Below are 25,822 nucleotides of genomic sequence, written 5' to 3' on the forward strand. Positions count from 1 at the left end.
GACCATGCCAAGTTCCCCAGGAATTCCCCTTCTTCATTTCATTCCTTGTTGGATGAAGGCATTCTCTTTGTAAGGGCAGCTTGAAAGCCATCCCGGTTCACTCTCATGTCTAACTTACCCAAGTCAACAGGAGATCAGAAACATGAAGGCGCAAAGCCCCTGTCACCTAGAAAGGCTGTGTTCCATTTGGAAAAAAAAAAAAAGTGTTGCTCTTACATATTATATAACTCCAGGGAGGCAGTTGCTTAGCAACTGAACCCAGTTGGCTGGGCCGGGACTAGCTATTAACTCTTCCTGCAGTCAATCGACATTGTTGCGGTCGTCCTGGAAGGCCACCAACCACCACATTTCCATAACAGAAAGCTCATGACATTCATTTGTCCCTACACCAGGACCCCTCTGACTCCTTTCTCATCAGAACTGCATTTATCTTCTCCCAGGAAGGGGGAAACATCCATAGCAGTGGACTGCTGGCTTGCAGAGAGCAGCCTCAGGCTATCCCCAACTCATGGAGGGAACCTTATTGAGAACCCATTTGGCCATTTTAGTTACTTGAAAAAGAACACCTAGCAAGCAATAGAAGCAAAATGTACACAGAGCTGTGTCAACAATATTTGTGTCATCAATATTTGCCTTTTCAACGGGAAGTTCTGGAGCACTTACTGATGCCAGACTCAGTGCTAGGCCCCAGAGAGGGACGGTGAACACCCCCACAAACCTTCCATTCTAGTTGGGGGGATAAATGGTATCTATGGAAAGCAAACAAGATAATTCTGTTTTTCATAAGTGCTTTGAAGGAAATAAAGTAAATCAATAGAAAGAGCCTGCGTGTGTGGGGGGAGGGGTGTATGTGCAGCTATCGTCATCTACACGCACCCATCTAATAGCTGGTGTGTAGGCGCTGAGCACACTGTGCCTGATAGAGAGCTTCCAGCCAGTGTCCGTGCAAGAGCCCTGGGGCTCCTCTTGTGCAGTTTTCCAAATCCTTCCCCTCACAGCACATGGGAGCCCCAGATCGAGTCAGTCTCTCCAGCAATAATCTGGGGACATCCTTGGTACTGTTTACTTCCCCGTCTCCACATTTCATCCATCAACAAATCTACCGGCTAGAACTTCAAAATAGACCTCGAACCTGTCGCTACTGCCTCCACAGCTTCCACTCAAGTGCAAGCTGCCCTTTTGCTTCCCTGGGATGACTTCCAACTGTCTTCTCTTATAGCTCATTCTCCACCCAGCAGCCAAAGTGAGATTTCAAAAATGGAACTCAGACCCCATCTCTCAGTCCTCTGCTTAGCACCTCTCAACAGCTTCCTCCCACCATTCGTAGCTTGCCTCCAAACACTTTAAGACCCCATGTGTCCTCGAGACTGTTTCTGACCATGTTTGCCCTCGTGGAGTATGCTTCAGCTACGGGAGCCTTGGTTCTGATGCAAACAGGGCATGCTCATGTTGTTGCCTTTGCTCTTGACCTGACGAAGCCCTATTTATCCATCAGATCTTAGGTCAAAGGTCACCTTCTCAGGGAGGTCCTCCCTGACCAGCTGATTCCCTGAGCCAAGCACCTTGATTGACTCCTTCACAGCACTTATTCCTATTTATACATGTAAGGCAGTATATATATTGTACATGTATATAACATACAGATTTTTAACTAATTTTTCTTTCTTTTTGGTAGGCTGAGCTTTATGAAAGCAGAGACCACATCTATTTTGTTTGCAATTGTATTGTAGTATCTATCGCAGAGCTTGTCACATACAGATGATGTTTAGATTTTTTTCTTAAATGAATGAAAAGAACATAATAAGATGACTACAATTTATTGAGCACATACTATATCCTACATACAGTGGCAAACTCTTAACATATTATGGGCTCATTAGCTCTTCATGATAACCCAATGAGGTATTATCATACTCTTTAGAGGTATTATCATACCACTTTAGAAATGAGTAACCCGAGGTTCAGACAAGAGAAGGTGATAAGACTGAGGTCATATAGCTAGGCAATAGTCAGGCTGAAATTAGCACTAACCTTAAAACTCAAAACTGAGCTTTCACATCACTATGTAATTCCTAACACCTTGATGAGTTTGCAACAATTTTCTCACCCACTCCAACTTTCCTGTATGAGGAACATTTTACTCAAAGGCAGTAGGCATATCAAAGACAGCTTGAGAATTTGAGATCACAGTTTAGGAGAAATCAGTTGGACTGGTTCTTCAGTTAGTTAAAGTCCAGTAACCTGAACAACCAGAGCAGACAAAGGGTAAGCCCAAATACCTCCCAACACAAAGTCATTCCCAACCGTGCCTGGGAGGCTTTACAGGGACTTGAGATGCTTGGCTGCACAGAACATGCCCACAGCTCTTTTCACCCAGCACAGACCTTTCTAAAATGGTTAGGTCAGTGGAAATTGGTGGCCCAAACAATTCTGGAGACTGAGGGAACTGGTTTGGATTACAATGAGGTAATGCAAACAGTTATCATTTATTGGGTAGGATGTATTGAGCATGCAACCAAATCTTTACATGCATTTGTGTCCACACAAGTCCCTCCAGGTGGGAAATACTCCTATTCCATTTACAGATGAGGAGACTGAGAGAAACAATTGTTTGCTCTGGGTTGCATAGCTTATAAGGGGGAGAGCTGGGACTCAAATTGAGGTAGGTAAAGAATCAGAATGAAAAATTTTAACAATATGTTCTATTTCTTACACCACCAGGCCCACCAGGAGCACCCTCATCCCACAGTCTCCCAATCCTTTCTAGGAGCTTATTGTGTTGCCATGTGTAGATTCTGAAATAACATTGACAAGGATAGGATGAACAGTTATTGTGGGTCACAGACAGCTGATGTGCAGGCCAATCTTATCAACTAGCAAGTGTAAGATAAAACTTTCTTCAATCAGGGGTGAGAATAAGACTTCATGGACACATTTAATGGACATCTCCTTAGCTTCAGGATGCACTAGTTACAACAAAAATGTGCCGGAGAGTCATCTTATACAATACCGCAACTTTGAAAGGTTGAAAAGGGCGGCAGAATGAGTTAGTCTGTGTAATAGCAGCATGAACTGAAAAAGACTCTGGGTTACCCCATATGCTAAATAAGAATTATGGGAGTATGGTCTAGTTACATCTAAGGTTGATTTCCAATTTACAGTTCTTCAACTTTTGAGTTTGATCATCTCTTAACCTGAAATGCCCTTTTCTCTTCCATCTTTACTTTGCTAAGTTTTACTCATCCTTTGGTCCTCAAGTTAGGAACCACCTACTCCAGACAGCCTTCCTTAAATCCAATCCTGGGTCAGGTGCACCAGGTTCAAGGTCTATTTAGAAAGTAAAGTCAATAGATTTGTTGATGGATAAAATGTGAGGAAAAGAATGTGGGGGAAGGAAAAAGAAATAAGTGTGTCACTAGGTTCCTGCTTAAGTGACTGCTGGATCAGGTGGTGCCATTTGCTGGGAAGGGAAAGATTGGACATTGAACAAGATCAGCTCCAGGACACTTGATTTCTTTGCAGATTGGATGTACTTTTGTGGTTTATTCCTGTAACAGGACGCATTGTTCTTTGTCAAAATTGTCTGCTTATACATCTAACCTCTCCATCAGTTTCTATACCTCTTAGTAGCAGGGATTCTGTCCTAGTCAACTTCATTCCTTCAACAACCAGAACAGTTTCTGACACTCCAAAGATGCCCAATAAGGCAACACTACACACACAGCACCAATTTTTCCTGCCTGGTGATTATTTCTGCAACAGTTTGACCCAAACAGCCACAGGGAATTAAATAGAATTGAGTACCATAGAGTCTGAACTTCACAGAGACTCAAAAAGCATATAGAAAAATAAGGAGAAAATTGCATTTCAAAATTATAACAAAGGGAAGAAAAGATTCACATAGGCTGTTAACATAGGTTTGCTGGTATTGTGCGGTGGAGATGGGATAATTAGTTTTCTCTACTCATTTCCCAAATGTTATCAAATACCAAATAAAGGGGAAAATCACATTGTTAAAAGAATACCATTTTCATTCATGCATTACCCACTGTTTTAGGTCAATGCTGCATAATGTGATAGAAGAAAAGCAAACCAGGATCAGCACTTGACCTTGGCACATACCTGTTTTGTGATCATGGGTAAGTAATCTTCCCCTGTGAATCTTACATGCTTTATCTTTAAGTAGGGGAGAATACACTCATATGTTCACCAAGGATTCCGATTCATATGTATTCCTCAGGCATCGAGTCATGTTTTTCTCACATGGATTTTCTGGATACAAATTGAAGGTTTCTCTCCTTGGGGAATTCTCTCATTTTTCCATGTTCAAAGACACAAAAACTGCTCACTATTCCCTGCTGTTGTGAGAGCAATTTGCCTTCATTATTCCAAATCTTTCAGCATTTCTTGAAACCTCTTTTCATATGGAAAGAAATGTTCCTGATGTGATCACAGTATATAAATCTGTGATTTCACATTTCAGAGAGTAATCAAAATGCACCCTACTAGGGTAGATACTCATTACAATTTAGGATGAGGGTTTGAAACTGCCTTTATCTTCCTCTCTCATCTGTCCAGGATTATTGTTTCTATTTAGGACAGGAATGCCTAAAGGAGTGAAGATGGGAAAACTCTCTGGTATGATGTTTATGCTTCATGCATCACATTATCTTGGGTTGACCAGATATCTTGTTTGCATGACTTCTCTTGTTTGCATGACTTCTCAAGAAATGCTGGAAGAATAGTTAAGGGCTTGGGAAATGGACTTATTTTACCCATTATTGCCTGAGGCTTACAGGCTTTTTAAAAGCCCATGAAAATGTCTGAGAGCTAAGAACAATATATTGGCTTCAAAATAGTAACAGAAAACTGCAAACCCCAAATTAATAAAGGTTTAAATTAAATACCTCTATAACATACCGTATGTCAACTTTAGTATTTTTTTTAAATTTAGTGTTCATGGAAGTTTCATTTTATTTGAAGAATTGATGGGTTAGAATCTCATTTCACAAGAATTCCTGACCATACTTGATATTTCAGGAAATTATAGATAGGTATAAATTAAGAAAGTTACTGTGGTGACAATCTTAAAAGCATACCTTTAATACTTCCTCTAAAATATATAATACAATGTATGTAATTTGTATGAAATGATGTGAGTTTGGGGTACCTAAGTAAGACTTCTTCGGGCAAACAAGATCTTAAAATGGTCTCATATAAGGTGAGTTTTTGAATAGAAAAATTTATGGATAGAAGATAATGAAAAAAATGAATGGTGGATGGATGGATGGATGGATGGACAAACAGACAAATGACTGGATGGATTCACCAACAGGTGAATAGGCAGATGTATGAAAGGATAGCTGAATAGGTGGGCAAGTAGATGGACAGATAAATGGATGGATTGATGAATAATTGGACAGGGATAGATGGATGGATGGATGGATGAAGTTAATTGCTTATCTATGTACTCAATGAATTAGTGGATGTGCCCTAATGTCTCACCTTCAAGTTACTAAAGTAATTAAATTTAGTCACATTTCCTTGAACACAATGACTGAAAGAGTCTCAAGAATCATTTAGTACAACTTGCTCATTTTACAGATGAGAAAACTAAGGCCCAGAGAAGGGAATGAAGCTGATGGCACATTTTCTCTCTTCTCCTCAAGTAGGAGGTTGTTGCTGAAATGCTTGCTTAAGGTTGTTGCTTAAATGTTGACCTGGCACGTGCTTATTTCTCAGACATCCTACATATTTATAGGATAGTGTTTCACAACTGATGACAACTCATTGCTAAACTGACAGTGTGTCTTGCCAAGCCCCAGGATCTTTCTTGCAAACCTTCCCTGCTGTCTCCCACATTAGGCAGAGTGGTGAGTAGCATGTTGGGCCAACACCCAACATGCTACTTGTAGACCCTGAAAAGACACATACCTGCTTAATTCACACCCATGTCAGCTTCTTCTTAACACATACTCAGTCTTCCCTGAGTCCTTCAGATATCAATCGAGACATAGTGGGGGAAAAAGAAGCCTTTGGTTCCCTAATGTTAGACTTCTCTGTGGCGTTTCTTTAGTGATAGCATTTTTATGATTCTCTCCCTTAGTCAATATCCTTGGGGCACCTACAGCTGGCCAATGAAGCTTTTCATCAACTCAGCCTCAATAATTGGTTCCAGGTGAACACATGAACCACATCTGACCATAAAGTATATACTCTAACCTACTTAATCTCCTCCATAACTCTTTGAAATAAATCCCCTTTAAATATGGGGCAACTGAGGCATAGAGAAGTTAAATAACCTGCCCTTGATCTATAGCTAAGTGACAGACATGAGATTTGAAACTAGGTTGCCTGATTTCAAGTCAACATGCTTGGCTCTGCAATATCCCAACTTTTAGTACTTGGAGGATGTTTGTTTTTTCCAAAATACCAGTTGATGGGTTTCATCATAGAAGTAGAAGGAAAAAAAAATGTGTGTTCCTATTAAGTACTTAAGTTGCAACTTCAGCGTGACTTAGTCCTTAAGAGAACTAACTTCTTCTACATATTTCAATGACTTAATCTAACTATATACATGATAATTTGTTTATCTGGAAGTTTACTTCCCGGTAGCTTCAGTTATATGCAATCTACTAAGAACTAAAAGCTTGTAAAGAATGAAAGCTCCCAGGATCAAAAGTGCTATAATGGGTGAACTCTAAAGCTGGAAGTAGAATCCTTCTGATTTTGCACATTGCTTCTACATGAATGTTATCTGTTTTCTCAACTCAAAGTAATATAGAAAGTGACAATCTGGAAATCAGTGTCACTTTTTGGAAGGAGTCATTGACTCTTGAGTTAGACTGATCCAGAAGCAAGTCTCAGTCATGAAACTGACAAATAAGGAACTTCATCTTTCTGAGCCTCAGTTTCCTCATCTGTAAAATGGGGGCAATAATAGTGTCTACTTTATACCATTGTTTGGAGAAGAAAAAATAGGACACATAGTAGATTCTTGATAGATTATTTTCATTATGATTGACCAATGATAAGTTTTTTATTTCTTCTCAGGCTTAATTTCCTCATATATAAACTATGCATCATAACAAAAATCCACTTGGGATATTTCACATGATGTGGGATAGAATTGAAATAAATATTCTATTTAAATGCCCAAATGCTGCTTAAATATAAGGAAGTATTATAGTTATTAATACTATAGCAGTAGGAATTGTGCTATTGTTAATACCTACTACTATTAATCATCATTATGACTACTGCTATTATTACTGCTGCTACTATAAAATAATATAATATTGGTCTTTAGGTTCCTGCAATATATCAAAATAATCTGGGTTAAGAGAGACCATACTTGGAATGAATGCCCAGGACTGAGTATTCATTTCAATTGAAACTGAATCAATAGCACTTCCTTTGAACTTGAAATAAATTAGACAAGGGTCCCTTTACACAAGGAAACACAGACAGAAATCAACAACTGAGTTCAAAATGGTGAGTCCCTAGCATAGCAACTACCAAGCAAGTGGTAATAGCATGATAAATTCTGTATCATAAAAAAGAGGTAAATTAAAGATGGCCAGCAGCTCTCTGCCACTCCCCCTATCAAGAGTGGGGTCCATCTCCCCTCCCGTTCCCTTGAATCTGAGCTGGCTTGTGACTTGTTTTGACAATGTGATTTGCAGTTTTTGAAACTGGCCCTCAATTGATCTTTAGCTTCTGCCTTCTGCCTTTGTTCTTAGAACACTCCCTCTACCCTGCTGGGAGAAACCCCAGCCCCAAAGAATGGCCTTGTGAGGGAAACTCAGAAGTTCATGTGCTAAGCATCCCCTGCCCCAGATATGGGGCTTGTGCCCTCAGATCTTTCAGTCCCATAAAGCTTCCAGATGACTGTGTCTCCGTCCAATATCACATTGGACAGAAGAATCTCTGGGCTGAGCCCAGACAAACCACAATAAAATGTGAGATAATAAGTAGATGGACGTTAATTTAAGTCACTAAATTTTGGGGTGATTTGTTACACTACAATAGCTAAGTGAAACAAAATGGATGAGGACCCCAATGACATGTTCCCAACCCAACTGATGGGAGCAGGGAAGACTCCCTGGAACCAAGAACAGTGGAAATCAAGTGGGATTGTTGGGGTACTCAGGTGAAAAAGGGTCCCCGCTCTCACTTGTAAGTCAACCTGCTTCTCTACAGGATGCTTTTGAACCAAGACAGGTTAGTGATAAGAACCAGAATTTAAAAATCTTCTCTCACCCAGATAATTGTTTCTCCTCTTTAGGGATCAGCCCCACTTCCCCGGCTCTAAATCAAAATGACAGGACCTCCAAATTGGTTCAGGTGCTCATGCATTTGTAAAAATGTCTTTTGCTGGAAAAGGCTTGCTATGTCTAATTTCTGCCCCAAGCACATTTTTATGGTTAAACTATATTATAAATGTCGTTTAATTTACCCAGCAAAGTGAGGCCTACATTAAACTGAGAGCCAGTGATAATACATATAAGATACTTTTTGTACAGTCTGATCAGGGTTTGGGAGGAGGGGAAGGGTGGATTAAATCAGCATTTGTCCAAATTTATATTCTTTTCCTCTCCTCTCTGTTCCAGCCAGTATGGGAAGGACAAAAAAGCCTTTCCAAGCCCCAGGCCAGGTTGGAGGGGGCAAGTCCATGGATGAATAGGAGGTTTTAAACACAGCTGAAGGGTTAAGGGCTGGGAACCCTACAGACCTGTGAGCAGAGCATGGATCCCTCCTTCCACTGCATTGTTGAGAGGAAGCGCCAGGCGTGACAGGGAGAACAATATTCAAATGGCCCAAACCATCACTGGGAAGACTGAGGCAGAGGAGACTGTTTCATACTGGGGGAGGGGAAGGAGGAGCAAGATTCTCTCCTTCAAGGCCTGTCTGCAAGGGCCTCCTACACAGTCCAACCTCCATTTCACTAACAGCTTTACCAAACCCAGGCAGGTCACTTCTCTGCTGACCGAGGCTCCCAAGCACAGAAGGATAAATTCCCAACACCTCCTGGCACCTCTCTGCCCCATAGGATCTGGCCCCACCCACCTCTTACCTTCTTTTTGCCCTTCCTTCTTTATTCTTGATATTCAGGTCACAAAGTCTTTTTGTTAGTTCTTCAAATGCCTGGAACCCTGGCTGCTTAGCCCTGGCCAATCTTAGAGTCAAATGATGAGTGCTAATGCCTCCCTGGCGCAGCCTGACCCCTGCAGTGCAGGAGCAGAAGAGAACGCTGATGGCAGCAATAATTCATGTCAGGGAGGCCGTCCCGAGGCACAGCAAACCTGTGTGTGCTTCACTGGACGTGGGGCGTGATCGATCACACACTTCACAGGGCACGTTTATTTGGCTCATTAAAAGAGTTAACTAGATTTTTAGGGAAGAGAGGAGCCTGGAGACCTGGACTGCCTCCAGGGAGAGGGCAAGGTGGGTTCCAAGTAGATTCCCCCCCAACCCCACCATGGAGAAAGAGCAAGTTCTTTCAAGTCACTCAGATAAGGATATCAATCCCAGCCCTGGGTTTTATTAGCCTTGTGACCTTGAGCAAGTCACTTAATCTGTTGTAAATGAAGATAATAGACTGGGCCCCTCTGGACTATTACACGGCTTAAATGAGATTATGTGAGCAAAGGGCTGCATAAACAAAGGAATCATTAAAGGTAAGGGCTTAGGGGTCAAATAATCCAGGTACAATTTATTGACCCATCAGGCATCTCAGGAGGATGTGTCTTCCTAGGCAGAAGGCAGGGCTTTCTCCTGAGCTTCTGAGTTTGTAAAAGCACGCCATGGGACTTTAACTCACAGTCCATTTGGGAAAACTTCTGATCACTACACTTAGAGATGGAGAAACTGAGCCCCCGAGAGGGGCAGAGGTGGACCCAAGTTTACATGCATACATTTTGGCAGCTGTGTTACTCCCGGTTGGGTGATTTTCCTTCTAGTCCTTGCCAAAGAATTATAATAGGTCAAACCAAGGTGTCAGGCTCTGGCTGCACCCCCAAGGGCAGTGTGAGCTGTCCTACTCAGTTCCTGCTCTTGGGAGGTTAGCTGCTCTCAGAGTCCCCATCTCTCTTTTTAACCCCTTCAAATACACAGTGCTCATGAGGATGCCTGAAGTTCCTTGGAAACTACTTGTTCATTATCTGGATGAACAAGCTGCACCCTCACATTGCAAGGGCGGGCCGTCATTTTCTCTCCGTTATGCAAATTTTGAGTGGTCAGTGGCTGCATGGTCTATAGACCAACACACGGACAGTTTATAAATATTTACTGAGTAAGTGAAGTGAATGAATCAGAGATCCGAGTGTAAGCTCCCTGAGGGGCTGGCACTGTAGGTTGTTGTTCAGTGTTTGGAGGGCAGCCTACACAATAGACACACAAAAACAATGGCTTTTTGTGGGTGACTCAGTCCCTGAATTTTCCACAGCCTAGCAGGAAATAGATGCATAAACAAAATTAAGACTAGTACAGGCTCTTCCCTCTAGCAGAGTGCCAGCCTGGGGCCCTGGAAACATGGCCCAGAGAGAGCAAGGGAGGAGTGGAGCATGTGGGAAGGATTCCAGAAGTAGGTACCAGGTGTTGGCGTCTGAGGAGGAAGCCAGTGGAGACAGCCTGATTCTGGGGAATTCTGGGCCTTAAAACAATCACACCCCAAGAGGGAGAAAAAAAATTACAGCCTATATGGACCATAGGGTGCCATTTTGTAAGAATTCGAAGCATATATGTAGAGGGCCATTCCACAAAACAATGGACCAGTAGTCTTCAAAAATGCAAGGTCAAGAAAAACCAAGACCAAGCAACCGTTCTGTCGTGGAGTAACAACTGTGTGATATCCTTCGAGAGGGGAGGTTCCAGGTTCCCTGCCTCACCCAGGGAAGGGCGGATCTGGGCAAAGAGGAGAAGCTAGAAAGACAAGAAGGAAGAACAGAGGAAAAAGGAAGAAGGCCTGGAGAGGCACATGTAGCAGAGAGACGTGAAGAAGTTGCGCTTGTACCAGGGACCTGGGGGACACGGAACGAGACAGTGGAAAGAGACAGAGACGTGGGTGAGAGACCCGTGGGGAGGCTGACAAAGGCAGCCTTGATCTTGACTTGGATTTTCATCTTTTCCTTTTAACTTGTGTGGCTCCTTCTTCCTCTTTCCTATGGGTTCCCACCAGAAGGTGCCTGAGACTTGTGGGAAGCTTTCAGCCTTAGTGCCTCTGCTTTGAGCCAACCCTGTTTGGCTGGGCATTTCCCCACTGGAGGATGGTAACTTTGGGTGTTTAATTGGAAACTATTTTAACTCTAGTCTTTCTCTACTGCACACTAATTGTCTCTTTATTGCACACTAATCGTATTAAAGTTATTTCCTTTTGAAGGTCTTAATGCACTAGAATATGTTTTGTCTTTTTTAAAATTATTTTTAAATTATTTATTTATATATATTTTACACCATTGTTCATTTTTGTACATGTTTGCTTTTTTTTAAGATTTATTTTTATTTATTTATACAAGTACTGGGTACAGTCAGAAGCACGGGAGGGTGAGAGAATTCACCAGAGCCAGAGTGGGGAACAGAGCAGGCAGAAGGACCGAAGTGCACTGCTGAGGGGAGCAGCAGGCGGCAGGAGAGGTCTGCGTGCCATGTGGGACCCTCCTCCGGTGGCCGGGGAGCAGCCAGGGATTGAACCGTAGCTGCAGAGGCTGCGGGCAGCTTCGCAACCCAGCGCTCAACCGCTGTGCCACCGGGGAGGTCCTGTGTTTTTTTTTTTTTTTTAAAAAAAACGATATATTTATTTATGCATACAAGAACTGGGATGTAAACCAGAGGTGTGGGGGATGAGAGGATTCACCAGAGAGAATGGGAAGCAGAACAAGCAGATCTACTGAAATACACTGCTGAGGGGAGCAGCAGGTGAGACAGGAGAGGTCTGCTGCACCATGAGGGTTGCTCCCTGGCTGGCTGGGGATCGAACTCATGCTGCAGTGGCTGGCGATAGCTTGCTAAGGCTGTGTTTAACCCCTGCGCCACCAGGGAGGCCCTATTTTGTCTTGATAGTGATAGATGGCAGAACCCATTTAGTGTGCATGTTTGGGGGTCCCATAGCAGCCCTTACCCTTCCTGGTAACAGATTCTCTCTGAGCCTCAGTATCCTTTTCTGAAAAATAGCACTAATTTTCCATATCACCAGTGCGTCAAAGTTGTTTGTGATCTAATACTATATCTAATACAAAGTTGTTTGTGATAGATAATACAATAATGCTTATCCTTTGCCACAAGCTATGCACAAGGAAATGACTATTTTTATTACTGCTCAGAATAAAACTATCCCAGGACCCCAAAGAATTAATTTGTTTTTGGCCAAACCTCATTAACTGATTGTCCTAGTTTATGCTCTGTGGAAATAGTGGGCTTATTATTTATGTGCCTGCACACTCAGCTACATCTGTATAATTCTCTGCACTCTTGCTCAGGGTGTGCCTCTCTACACACATAATAGAAGCAAGCACCTATTGTGACTGTAAGTGAAATCAGCCAGTAACATCACCCTCAGCAGGCCCTGCTGGAGTCCTCACATTATTAAAGATTCTCTTAAAGTGATGCATTTATTTGGCTCATTAAAGAGCAACAACTAAATTTTTTTTTCTGGAAATGGAGGTGGGTCAGACCACACCAGCTTGCTTTGTGTAGATGCAATCGAGATTCCATGCAGTGGCCCTAGGAATTCTCTGCCCCCAGCCCCGGTCTCTTAAGAGAGAGCTGCCATGTCTGGAAGTCATCAGAGAGGGGAGAGAAGAGAAGAAAGAACTTGCATTTTTGAGGCATATCTGAATTTGAAGAATGGGTAGATATTAAGTTCTTTGAGGGCAAGGATCTGTTTCATTCATCTCTACATCTTGAGGATTTACCACGTGCCTCGTGCAGAGTAGAAGATCTTAAAGGAAGAGAGTAGGTCTTTAATGAATAAATGAATGAATGGATGAATTCTAACTCCAGCACTGTGCAGCCTTCTGAGACTGAGTTTATTGATAATCAAATGACTGTAACAGCCTTTTGAAAGGTCTGCTAATAACAAAGCAAAATCTTATCAATGAAGCCACAGCAGAGATTCTAGTGCATTATAGGAATGTGGTTACTTTTCAATCTTCCTTGGGGTTTGCTTTCTTTGGAAACAGGGGAGGGGAACAGTGGGTAGACAGACGTGACCCAGACATTGACTGTTGGCAAGAGGGCTTTTGGAGGAGCAGGCCACACCCATGTGACTCTTTGTCTGGACTTTTGTAGCTCATCTGAGATTATCTTGGCCTGTGAGTGATGGCTTCACCCACTAGATCCTTGCCTTCTGCTTGGAACCTCTATTTTATTTATCAGAATAATAAAATACCTTATGTTGAGAAGCAGGATTTAGATGTGGCTGCTGTGAAGCCAATGCTCCTCTCTGAAGCCCACAGAATTATCCGAAGGTCCATGGAATTCTGAATTCTGTTTCAGCTGGTTGTTACATGCGAAGAACCGCTTCTTCTATCAAGACTCATGGGAAAGAGCACTCATTCACTTATTCATAGAAGTATCTGCGTTGAGTAACTAATTTGTGTCACGCCTTGTGCTAAGCTCTTGATGGAAAATTTCTTATTCTCCTACCAATTAGATGATGAGGGCACAGTTCTTTTCCCTGCTCATATTCTTTCCATAAAGCATAAACAACTTGTCCAAGGTCATGTGGCTGAAAAGTGATACAGCTGGGATTCAGACCCAGGCTCTGTGACTCTGCATTCTGAGCTCTTGGCCACAGCCATGTACCCAGTGACTCCTGCCAACTGCCCTCTGTGCCATGCACCTAGCTGGACGTTGGTCATGCAGACATGAGGAGTTGTTACTCTGTGGGGAAGACAACCATGCACCAGCATGCATACTAATAAGCATTTCCTACCAGCTAATTAAGAATAGTTATACTTCAGCATCCATTCATTCAACAACTCTGCATTTATTGAGCTTCTGTTATCTGGAAGACAAACTGTTGAGAGGTGGGAATGGAGAAAGAAATCAAACATATTCCTTATCTTGAAGGACCTCAGAGTCTAGAAAGGGAAAAAGGCTTTCAAAAGCCTGCATCAATGGGGAACTGAACAATGATGATTATGCATCTCATGATTGGACACCTGCTATGTTCAAGCCTGAGTCTAAGTCCTGGATTTGAAATAAGTCCATGTAGGGCCAGTGATATCGTATCTTTGTGACTTTTCTGTGAAATCAAGTATACGACTAGATGCATTTAATTAATGATGATGATGACATACGTTACCACATATTATATGGGGCGCTATAGTCACTGAGCTCCTGCCATGTACCAGTCACTATTCTATGAGTTTTACAGGGTCAATCATGACTCTTCACAATCCTATGATTATGTGTCCATTTATCATTCTCACATCACACTTGAGGAAATTGGGGCTGAGAGAAATTAACAACTTGCCTAAACCCACACATTTGAGTTAACAAGAGAAGTCTGAGACTTTCTTTTAAAACAACAGCAATAACCAGAAAATGTTGTTTTTAACTCCAGTTGAAAGAAAAGTATGCAAATTAGCCACAGCACATCATGTTTTTATTTATGCCATAAATTAGGCAAATTTTCCTTCCTGAAGCCCTGGAAAACTAGGCCTGATTTCACATATTTTGCATTAATTTCCAAGGTGGTTGGCCCCAAATTAGCTTTACAACTTGGTAAACCTGCTTTAATGGGGAGAATGGAGGTGAAGACCTGGTCAGAAGTCCTTAGGGAATGAGAAATTGGAAAAGCTCTAATCCCTCTCTCTTTGCAAATTGCTTTGCAGTTTAGTGGTGCCCTCCATAACCGGGGTTGCCACATACAGTTGCATAGGTTGTGCACTGTTCAACTTCAGGAGGACCATTCATATTCACCATGGTATAGATAGCTCCTTCTAGAGTTGTGCAGGGAGGTGGTTGTATGCAATGCATTCTCATAATTCACCTTGTGGCAAGAGGCCACCGTAGCATTATATTCTCATTTTGCAGATGGAAACTGAGGTTTCAGGAGATCATCTAGCATCATACAACACATAAATAGATAAACAGCAGAACTGGGATCTATATTCAGACCTGCCTCAATTCTAATCCAGTACTGTCTACTACTCTCAAAAATATCGCTATAAGTATATGCCTCTAAATACCTCCTCCCTGTGTTTCCATAATATTAGAGCTTTGGAGAAATCACAGCATTATATAATAGTGATGTTACTAAATCTATGCACGGAAACACATATTTGAAAAGCACATCCTGTTTTCCCACTGCCCTCCTCTTGCTCCTAAATGCATTGTCATTCCAAAGGAGTCTTTCACAAGGAGGGGGTGGACGCCTGGAATCCTGTCTTAAAGCTTCTGTTCACTTTTCAGTCCAGTCTGATTTTCACAGAAGAATCACCTTTAAAAACTAAATATACCAGTTTATGAAGACCCCTCTCATAAACTCCTACTCAAAATCATTTTTTACTAAGTCAAGTTGTGACTTCACATCCAAATGATGTGAGGATCATACGTCTTCTGCAAATACCCTTGTGCCCCATTCCTTTTAATTTAGGCCATTTGTTGCCAAAGAAGGCAATTCATTCATTCATTTTCTCACTCATCCATTCAATAAGACAGTTGAGACTAGAGAGATAATAAGAGTCAGTGCTGATCCCAAGGATATCACCGTCCAATAAGGGAAGGGCACAAGTCAACAGTTGCAACACATGATTCTTCCCCACTCTTTTGGATGTTTATCTATCAGGCCACAGATCGATGAATATGGGTATATTGGTACAAACATTCCAGAGCAGCATCCCAGCAATTAGAAGGGCTGAGAAAGAAACAATGGAGGCCAGCAGAGCATGTGTGAAATATCATTAATGGCGATTACCTCACCCAAAGTGTAGACCTGAGTTACCTTGTGTTATGCCCCATGGCATGCTAATTACACCAGTAACAGATGGTTGGAGGAACACAAATAGTTCATCTATCACCTGGGGAGGACAGGCCATATTTCTTTTAGGAATCTGAATGAAGAAATGTGAAGGACTGTGATGATCTAGAACACTATTGTCTGATAAAGATTTCTGTCAAGACGGAAATGTTCTTTCTCTAGATTATTCAATATGGCAGCCACTGGCCACACATGGCTACTAAGCAGCCACATAGGACCAGTGTCTACCATGTTAGCCATGTTACCATGTTGAGCTTGGGAAGCCATAATGACCCATGTATAAATGGAAGTGATGAAGGGAGAAGAGAGAAAGCTATGAGCAATACATCCGCAGAGAGAAACAGATGCCATGGAAGAAAAATGGAGACCATAACCAGTCCCTGGAACACCACTGGTCCAATATTTGGTATATCCATAGAGCAAATTTGCTTATTCTCAAACTATCTTGAGATCATATTTGTCTTATATAGAATAAGAAATAATGATTCCTTTCTTGGAAGCCAGCACTGATACGAGAATCTGAGAATCAGCTCAGAGTAACAACATCTCTTTGCCATCATCAACATCATCACTACCCTCCCCATCACCTCAGAGTTAAAGACTCGTTTAAGATCTCACAGTCAGATTGGAACGGATCCCCTTTGATTCCAGAGTCTGTGCTCCTTATTATGCCACACTGCCTTGCCCAGCTGGACTTTTGGTCCTGGGCCAATGTTCCATTTTGAAATCCTAAACTCAGTTTATTTATCAGTTTATGATGCTAAGCTTTGCCACATGCCCTCCCCCAAATTGCAAATGGGTGAGACCCTCAAGAAACTCACCCAGAGGATTATACCCACCACTTCCTTCCTCTAAGACTTGTCCAAATCTGATCCCAACCATCAGACTATTCTACCGACTTTGCTCAACCCCCAGTCCCTGGATCATTTCTCATGTCCAGCTACTTGCCCAAGGCTGGCCCTGACCACATCATCTATGCTTCACACAACTCATATCACTTCTGGGTTTCTCAATCAGCTACTCTTCACGACCCCTGGTGAGAGCAAGAAAGCACAGGAGGGGCACCTGGCTTGGGACCTGGGCTCTCTGAGCCTCCATGATTTACTCTTGCTTGCTTGACTCGAGCCATCTGCTTGGATGGCACAGATCCCAGGTGCAAGCTGGTCTGCCAGCATCTTGAAGATTCAGGTGCCAAGTGATCAGGGGAGGGATCTATGCTTGACTTCAGCTTCTACTGAATCACCTTTTATGCAGTCAATCTGCCATGGCCACAGAATGCAAATACTTGATTTGGGTAGTAGATGCCACTGGCTTCATGAAGATACAAGTCCTTAAGGCTCCCGGTGCCACATTTCCTTAGGTCTCAGAACACACAGAAAGTCACTTTACAATGGGAGTCAGAGGTTTGCATCTTGGCTATGCCCCTCACTTGCATGGGATGCTGAGTAATTAAACCCCTTCCTGTCTTTGGGTCTCTTTCCCTAATAAAATGGTAATATCAGAGAGAGGATAGAGGCAGGTAGGGGCATGAAGAACTCCTACAATCTGATAAAACAACAAGCACCAGGAAGGGACCTTGATAATGTTTTCTATTGTGTTTTGGTTTTTTGCAGAGCCTGCCTATCCCCTCCCTCACCGTGTCTCTGGGAGGTGGTAGAACATAGGCCGTCACCCCATGTGAGGACCAGGGCTGGGTCAGAGTGACAAAGTGGCTTATCCAATATCACACATCAAACAGACAGCAGTAGGTTTAAGCAGGTTGTTCTGACTCAAAAGCCTGGGTTTTTATTGACTTGGCTATACTTTTCCAGTTTTTAGCTGTTTTTACAGCTGCCAGGGACCCAAGAGAAGACACATTCTACTACAACCAGAGCTATGTCCAGAAAATTTCTATTTTAAAATGAGCCAAGTCACAGAGTAAATGATTGTAGTCAATATTCCCTTTGGATGGAAAGCTGATATCAGCAAAGACACCAAAAGGCCCATCATGTGTACCTGTGTTAGGTGTTTGCACAAAGGTGTTTTTCTTCCCTTTACAAAGTACGTTTCTTTCCTTCTTCAGCTTCTAATTTTTCTTTCTCCTTCTCCTTTTGTAGAATTCTTCACTGATTTCCACATTTATTATCGCATTGATTTTCCTCATAGCAATTCTATGAGGTTGAACACTATTATTTCCCATTTTTCAAATGAGAGACCCAGATGCATAGAGTCAGACTCTAGGACCACACAGATGTAGCAGAAAGAGTTGGAAATTACATTTAGCTCTTAGGACTCTGCTTCCATCTTCCCATAACTAAGATTAAGATGAAAAGGAACTTAAGGAACTTTTACAAATGGACTCAGCGCTTCTACCGAGTTAGATATAAGCTAAGAGAGATGTGTATGAGTAGGATTCAGTTGAGGTTTTCTAAGAGTTCATTGTGTAATGGGAGGAAGGCATGTAAACTGTTAACTTCTGCATTACCATTGCATGGGTTAACCATAAAAAGGATAAAATGTTGTGGGGACAGAGAACATCAATCATAATTGTCAAAGAGAGAAAAGAAGCATGAAAATTTCTCCCAGAAAAAAAGAATTAGGGATGGGGTTTTGAAGGGTGAATAGAAGTCCACCAGGTGAACAATAGTAACAATAGTGACACATATTTATTGAGTTTTTGCTATGGGTTATATATAGCCACATACATTGACTATTCCAAGCAATCTTGCAAGGTTGACATGACCCTCCCACCTTGCATGTCAGGCCAATATACACTGAGAGAAATAAAGCCAGTCACTCAGGATCATACTGTTAAAATCAGCCAGCTGGAAATTAAATCTAGTCCTCTTGGAACTCCTTCAGCCATACAATTGCCAAGGATGACAGTCTAAGCTGAAGGAACAGCATGAGTAAGACAAGACAATGCTTTGCTCAGAAGCCATCAGAGTGGGTGTGGAAGGCTGGAATGAACTCTTTCTCCTCTTGGCAAATTGACATGAGACACTTGCTATTTGCCACAGTGTGAGCTGTCTCCCCTCCTGGAGTTCAAACTATCTTGATTTCTGGGCTTGCATCAACCCTCTGTTTCACCAATGTTATATACATCTAGCATCTAGAATGAGTCTGGGTTTTGGAATCAAGTGATCATGCATTTGAATCCTCTATACTCATTGCCCTTGACAACTTGAGCAAGTGCCTGTAGCTTTCTAAGACTCTGTTTCCTCACCTGGAATATCTGGTCAGTGATATCACCTAATAGAGCTGCATATGGATCAAATTAGACGTATAGGATAAGTACCCAGACAGTTCTGGCAGAGAATAGGCCCACAATAAATGACAAATAGCTGTGCTATATATTGTCATTCTCTCATGACAAGCCCTCTAAGAAATACATGGGGGTATTTGGGGCCTTGCACCTTCCCTGCCAAAGCCTACTTCCCTAAAGCTTGATTTTCTGCTATGCATAAAGCATCTTGACTCCACTGTACTACTACAATTCCGTGAAGACAACTTTGCATATATGGAAGTGGTTATTGTGGTGCATTTTACAGATGGAAAAAGTGAGACTCACAGCTAGGAAATGGTTGCATTTGGATCCTGAACCTAGGGGTATATTGAAGCCAATTTTCCACACCCTGAGTTTTCCATGAATGGTAGAGTGGCCTGGGAACATGAGAAATGATAAACAAACAGCTAGAATTTTAAAGTCAGCCAACAAACTAGCCACATGACGCACCTTCTTTCATGGAGTCTTCTTATCTTTGTTGGGAAACATACATGTTAGAGTCAACTTTTTTGAGAGCTAGTAAGGGCTAGGAGGAAGTCCTCTGATTAATATCTGTCTTGTACTCCTTGGATTTTGGTGACCTGAGGGATAGATCAGCCTAGTCGACTGCATATACATCAATGACAAAGATGCCTTTTGTGCAGATTTCATCCAGAAATACAGCAGGATCCAGCTAGAAAGCACTGTGGCCAGCAATTAAACTCACATTCTCAGTGGTTGATCCTAGACTTGAATCTGACTTCTCTGCTACCTAGCTGACAACCTTGAGCTTCTTGGATTGATAATAACCTCTTTGAGCCTTGGTTTCATCATATATAAAATAGGGTAAAACTGTGAAGATTAAATAAAAGAATCAATGTAAGTACATATATTCATTAGTTGTGATTGTGAATTAATTCTCTACATATAAAATGATAACCCTTTTCACTTTATGACTTGCTTCAATTTGAACAGCTTTACTTGAGCACTTGCTCTCTGCCAGGCACTATAGTAGGCATAGGATACACATCTAATACACACCTGATAAATACCCCCACCATGCCTCAGCAGAATCTGCACTTGTGCTTGGGGAATGTAGGATATAAGAGGCAGTGATAGGGGCCTGGTATAGAAGATTCTGGCTCAGGCCTGGGTGTGATGCTGGACTACAACCAATATTGATTTTGTGACTCCTGGACACATTATTTAACCTCTCTGTGCCTCAATTTCCCCAATTCATAAGATGGGGATAATAACTTCATGTATCTCATGGAGCTATTGTGAGGTTTTGCTGAAAAAAATCTATATAAACCGCTATCACAAGGCTTGGAACAAACTCAACAGTCAATAAATGCTGTTCTCATTGTTAAGACACAGTCCCAGCCATGTTCTAGTAAATGATGCCATGCAAGTTCACTGACCTCCTCCCAACTTATCATCCTTTTATCCTCTCCTTAAACAGTCCTATTCTCTCTTCTGCCCCATCTTTATTACTACCAAAGGAACTTGGTAGTGCTTCTGAGGAGCCACAGTGAGCAAAGCATCATGCAAAGCTGTAAATCCTGTGAAGCAACGTCTACCTGGGCTGTCTGCAGTCAGTGCCTTTGCAGAGGATTCCTTCAGTGTCATCACAACCTCTAGTGGACAACTGAGAACACTGCGGCTCAGGGGCTCTCCTCTATTGGGCCTAAGATGACCAGGGGAGAATGAGGAGGACAGAGGATGAGCAGGCCCAACTATCTTTATCACATGCATACGTGTGTGCCTGCCTACCTCCCCTCCCGCTCCTGCTTCCCTCTTTCTGACTCCATGGTTGTGTGACATCTTCTGAGAGTGAAGCCTTCTTCAAGAGCTCACTACTCCACTGCAGAAATCTCCCCCTTTGGCTGCTGGTGCTGTCACATTCGTTCAGGACCAGCTCAAATGTTACTTAGGAAGGCCCTCACTGACCACACCTGACAACACATTACACACACACACACCCATGGGTCCCATGACACTCTGATGTCTCCCCCTGGGCAACTCGCCCAGTGTGTACTGCATGGCATAGACTCTGGTGGTTTTCCTGCAGATTGCTCTTGCAGGGTTGCCATGACCTGGGCAGGGAACTCAAACTATTATCCTGTGTCTTTAGCACCTAATATGGGGTCGACTGGATGATTGCAAAATTCTCAGCAAGTGTTGAATGGATGAACAAGTAAATGTCTTTACTAGATGACTCCTTTCTTACCTCTTCTTTCCAACCTCTGATACCATGAACTCTGTTTTTTGATGCTAATATTAGGTTAAAAGAGATGCAATATGAGAGTCTTGAAAGAAAGAGCATCTATACCAACTAATGTAAAATTATCACCTGCCAAACTTAGTATATAGGTAACTGGGGCAACTCATTACCTTACCTGCACCCCTTCTACTTTGGTCTAAATTATCTGCATGTTTATGCCAATATCTGCTTTAGCCCAACTTCAAGGATTTGATTTCTTGGCACCTACTAGTAGGATCCCTTTGGAAAACAGGGAAGAAAAGAGAGTAAACATTACTTGAGTATCTATTATGTGCCAAGCCCTTTACAAGTGTTATGTAATTGCAACCACTCTTCCAAGCAGGGGTCACCAACTCTCCACCTCCATTTCACAGATGGTGGGATGGAAGCTCAGAGAAGATAGCCCTGCTGAAGCTCGCATATACACAGAGGAACTAGACCTGTATTGGTTACTCAGTCCAAAACCACAATACTTTTTTTCTGAAACCCTATAGATCTCAGTCCAGTGCTCAGCTCAGAACTCCCCCCGACCAGCATTGCCATGGCCTCTTTGGTGTTTTGCCATTTGGCCCCATGAAGGAAACCACATACAGGTATAAAAAAGAACAGTTGGTCCCTGTATTCTAAGAATGTCTTTCTTGGAGCATTCTCCTACCCTCTTCACCTTTCCTTCTTCTTTTTCACTGTATGTGTCAAGTATCATCAATGATTTTTCTCCAAGAAATTGGAATCAATTGTAGTAAACAGAAAGGGGGAGGGTAGAGGTGACCGGGGCTTCACCTCCAGGTAGATGAGAGCTCCATCTTGCTAACCTTGGGCATTGCACATACCTGGTAGTTAGAAAGGTCAGAATTCCCTTCTCCACCCTCAGTCATCAAGTATAGCTTTGAGCGCCCCTAGTGGAGATCTGCACCATTGGTGTGTTACAGGAATTGTTTAAGACTCAAAGATGAGGACAAGTAAGTTGTGCCCTTTTGAAAAGCTTTTTGAATAGCAGGAATGAACTTATGAGCAAACCCAGAAAACAAGTCACTCTGATCAGAGCACATCCTTTTACCTTGGAGGAGGGAGAAAAGGAATATTGCATTTTTTTCCTAATATTTAATCAAACTATATGAACACAAGAAGAAGCCTAGACAAAGCAGCCCCTGGCAGGGGTGGCCAAAACCGTGGGAAAAGATGCCAATCCACAATGAAAATAGTCTTTAAGTGAATCTAACAACAATGCACATTTAGAGACTGGAGGAAGCGGCAAATTTAAGTCTTATGGAGCAATATTGAATTTGCTTTATTAATTCAAGAGAAAAAGGAAAGAAATTACACCAGACTCCACAGTCTTAGCACGCAGCTACAATTATTCCCCATGTGCATATCTCAGACAATAAGAAGCCTCTTCAAAAACAAGTTATACTTTATACTTATTCATGCCTTACAGCAAAATGGCCCAGAGAATCATGTGACCCGCATAAGAATGTAGCAACAAGTCCCTTTCAAGTATTTACAAATCCCCTCACTGCACCACAAACAGAACGAGTAGTTTGCAGCAGCAATTTAAATGAACAGTTCTCTATCTGACTTTAGTGGAAGTCGGGCTCTCTGTTAAAAATAGAATTTATTATGGAAGGTCAATTGTTTCCAAACGCACTGTCAGAACTGGCAATGTTCATTGGCTATCCTCACTCCCTCCTATGACTCAGTCTCAGAGTCAGAATCACACGGTTATTGATGAGCCTTCTGAAGTAGTACAACAGTTGACTTTAATTTGGCAATGACCTAAAGTTAATTAAAAATATATGGTGGCTAGCTACAGTGTTGAGCAGTTGGGGAAAAAAATGAAAAAATGTCTTGAAAATTAAAACACACACACCACATTTTGTGCTTGAAGTCAGTGAAGGAAGCAGGATATGAAACCTTATCTTGGATGACAATTCAATATGTGCCATTAAGATATTTTTCCCTGGAGGGCAGTGTATTGGAGAGTGAGGTCCTCAGAGGTAGAATCACCTCAGAAAAGCCAGCAAGCCAGTGGGCAGCTTGGGGTTCTTTTTCTCTGTGTTAGTCACAACATAGATTTAAAGGAAGGGTGAGGAAAGGAGATCTGGACTCCGTTCAAGGCCACCAAACCATTGTTGGAAAGAGACAGCTAATTAAGAAAGGGCATGCTGTGGTGGAAACGATTTATTTAAACCAATTCTCTTCCCCCATCTCTCCCAGAGAAATGGTCCAGACCCGGTGTAAATTCTGAATATTATTGCCTCATAAAAAGGGGGTGCTTTAATGATATGCTTTGTTAAACAAAAGGTGGTGAATTATTTCCTTCCCTCTGTACTCTGGGCTCCACATTTAAAGAGAAGGGGTGGGGGATAAAATGCCTGATTTATGCTGAGGAGGGCACTCCAGGCCACCGGCAAGTGTTGGCTGGGAAAGAACCCACAGCCCGGGCCCAGGGAGCTGAGAGCTGTCCGCGGCCTCTGGTGCTGAAAGCAGGTGTGCGCACAGGGGTCCCGAACTCCCCAGGGAAAGAGGCCACCACCTGCCCCCCAACTCCAGGAAAAGACGGACTAACTGAGCACTAGAGCTCAAGATGTGCAGAGAGCACAACCTCTGACTGCCTGCAGCCCGAGAAGACCCTGCAGGCAAAACTGCCTGCTTTTCTCCACGTGAGGAGCACGTTTCTGGGAACACGAGTTGGTTTTGTCAGGCTAGGTCGGGGTGTCTACCAACGGCCACCTCCATTCTTGGGTCTCCTGGTGGTCCGACCAAACCTCCAAAGCTCTTGGGGTTAACTTCGGGTGAGTGGGACACTGAACTCCTCTCTCCATCCCAACCCCCTTCCTTACAACTTTTCCTGGGGGACCTCAGCGGGGTGGAGGAGAGGGTGCGGTTCCAGATCTGGGGGGCGGGGGAGGAGCAGCTATCCTCCGCTAAACTTGGTGTACCCCGTTTCTCAACAAGCTAGCACGTGGTGGGTGAAACTGGCATTGTCTCCTCCACCTCTACTCCTTCCTATCCTGCCCCCCCCAGCCCCCCAAATCATAATAGTGTTAAGAGGTGCTCGGCTGTCAGGGGGAGAAAGAAGGGGGGAGTCCCGCTCAGTTCCCGACGGCGACCTAACATTTCTTCTACCCCCCGCCAAGTTCTGGGAACCCCGAGCCCCTCTCCACCCGCCTCCAGGCAAAAGCCACACCCAAGTCCGACTTACAGACGTTTCCCAGGGAGCTGTCCAGGGGCCCGGGCTCTGGGGCCGGTCAGCACCCCTAGGCGGCAAGGGTTCTAGAGTGGGAGGGAGCGGCTCTAAGACACCCCCAGACGCAGTTTGAGTGTAGTGCTAGTTACAGGGTGGGGCAGCTGCCCCCCTCTCGCCCTCTGCTCAGGAGGGCGCGCATTCTCTGGCGCGCAGCCCCGGGCGCGGCTGCACAGAGCTCCGGGAGTCTGGGTTTTGGAGGCGACCCCACTCCAAAGAGATTCTCTCGGTCTGTTAAGGGGAGCCAGCCCCACAGCCAGGAAGGCAGCAAAGGAGCCCGATGCCTGCGCGGAGAAGCGCCCGAGTCCTTCAGGCACATCCCCGCCTCCACATCCACCAGCCCGGGCCAAGAGGACGCCGTCTCGAGCCCGGAATTTGGGCAGCCGCCCCCATCCCGGCAGGTGGTGCCTGAGTCCACCGCGGAGCCTCGACCCCCGGGTGCCCCGGCACTCGCTGCAACTTTGCCCCCTCCTCCGCCCCGCCCCTCGGGGTGCTCACCTCCTGCCAGAGCTGCCGCGGGGCTCCCCAGGAGCAGGGCGAGCAGCAGCGCGATCCCGCCGGGTCCCGCGGCGGGCGGCCGGGCCGCGGGCATCGTGGCGGCTGGGGGCTGCGAGCCGCCGGCTGCGGGGCGGGTGGACGGCGAGGGGGCGGACGAGCCGGGAGGGCAGCGGTCGGGGAAGGGAGGGCGGGAGCGCCGGAGGGGGCCGCGGGCCAGGGCAGCCGCCGGAGCCCCCCGGGCGGACGCGCGCTCAGCCCCGCGTTCGCTTTGGCCGAGCTGCGCCGGGCGCGGGCGGGCGAGTGAGGAGGAGCCGGGGAGCGAGCGAACGAGCGTGGAGCGAGCGGGAGGAGGGAGGGGGCTGGGGCCGAGTCTGTGCCGAGCGAGTGCAGGGAGGGAGGGAGGGGGCGGGCGGGCGGCGAGGGAGAGCCGGGCCGCCGTGCCCGGAGTGCCAGCCTCCTGCTCTGGCCGCCGGCCCGTCGGCCCTGCAAAGTTTAACGCCAATTCCCGCTGCATCCTGTGGGCCGAGTGGGTCCTCTTGGTGATGCTGGCGAGGCGAGGCCCAGGGCATCCTGACCATTTTCCAGACG

General features: G+C 44.1%; 1 protein-coding gene across 1 annotated transcript in view; it reads right to left on the minus strand.

The window, feature by feature from the left end:
- The window catches only part of SEZ6L (seizure related 6 homolog like), a gene marked incomplete at both ends in the record, with an annotated part of 166,670 nt that extends 141,342 nt beyond the window's left edge, over positions 1-25,328 (minus strand). Inside the window, one exon of the mRNA XM_084253700.1 lies at positions 25,235-25,328. Coding sequence (XP_084109826.1) covers positions 25,235-25,328 — 94 coding nt within the window. The remainder of the gene's footprint in view (positions 1-25,234) is intronic.
- Positions 25,329-25,822: the final 494 nt, after the last annotated feature.

The sequence above is a fragment of the Talpa europaea genome (genome assembly GCF_964194135.1).
Source record: "Talpa europaea genome assembly, chromosome: 14".
NCBI classification, from domain to species: domain Eukaryota; kingdom Metazoa; phylum Chordata; class Mammalia; order Eulipotyphla; family Talpidae; genus Talpa; species Talpa europaea.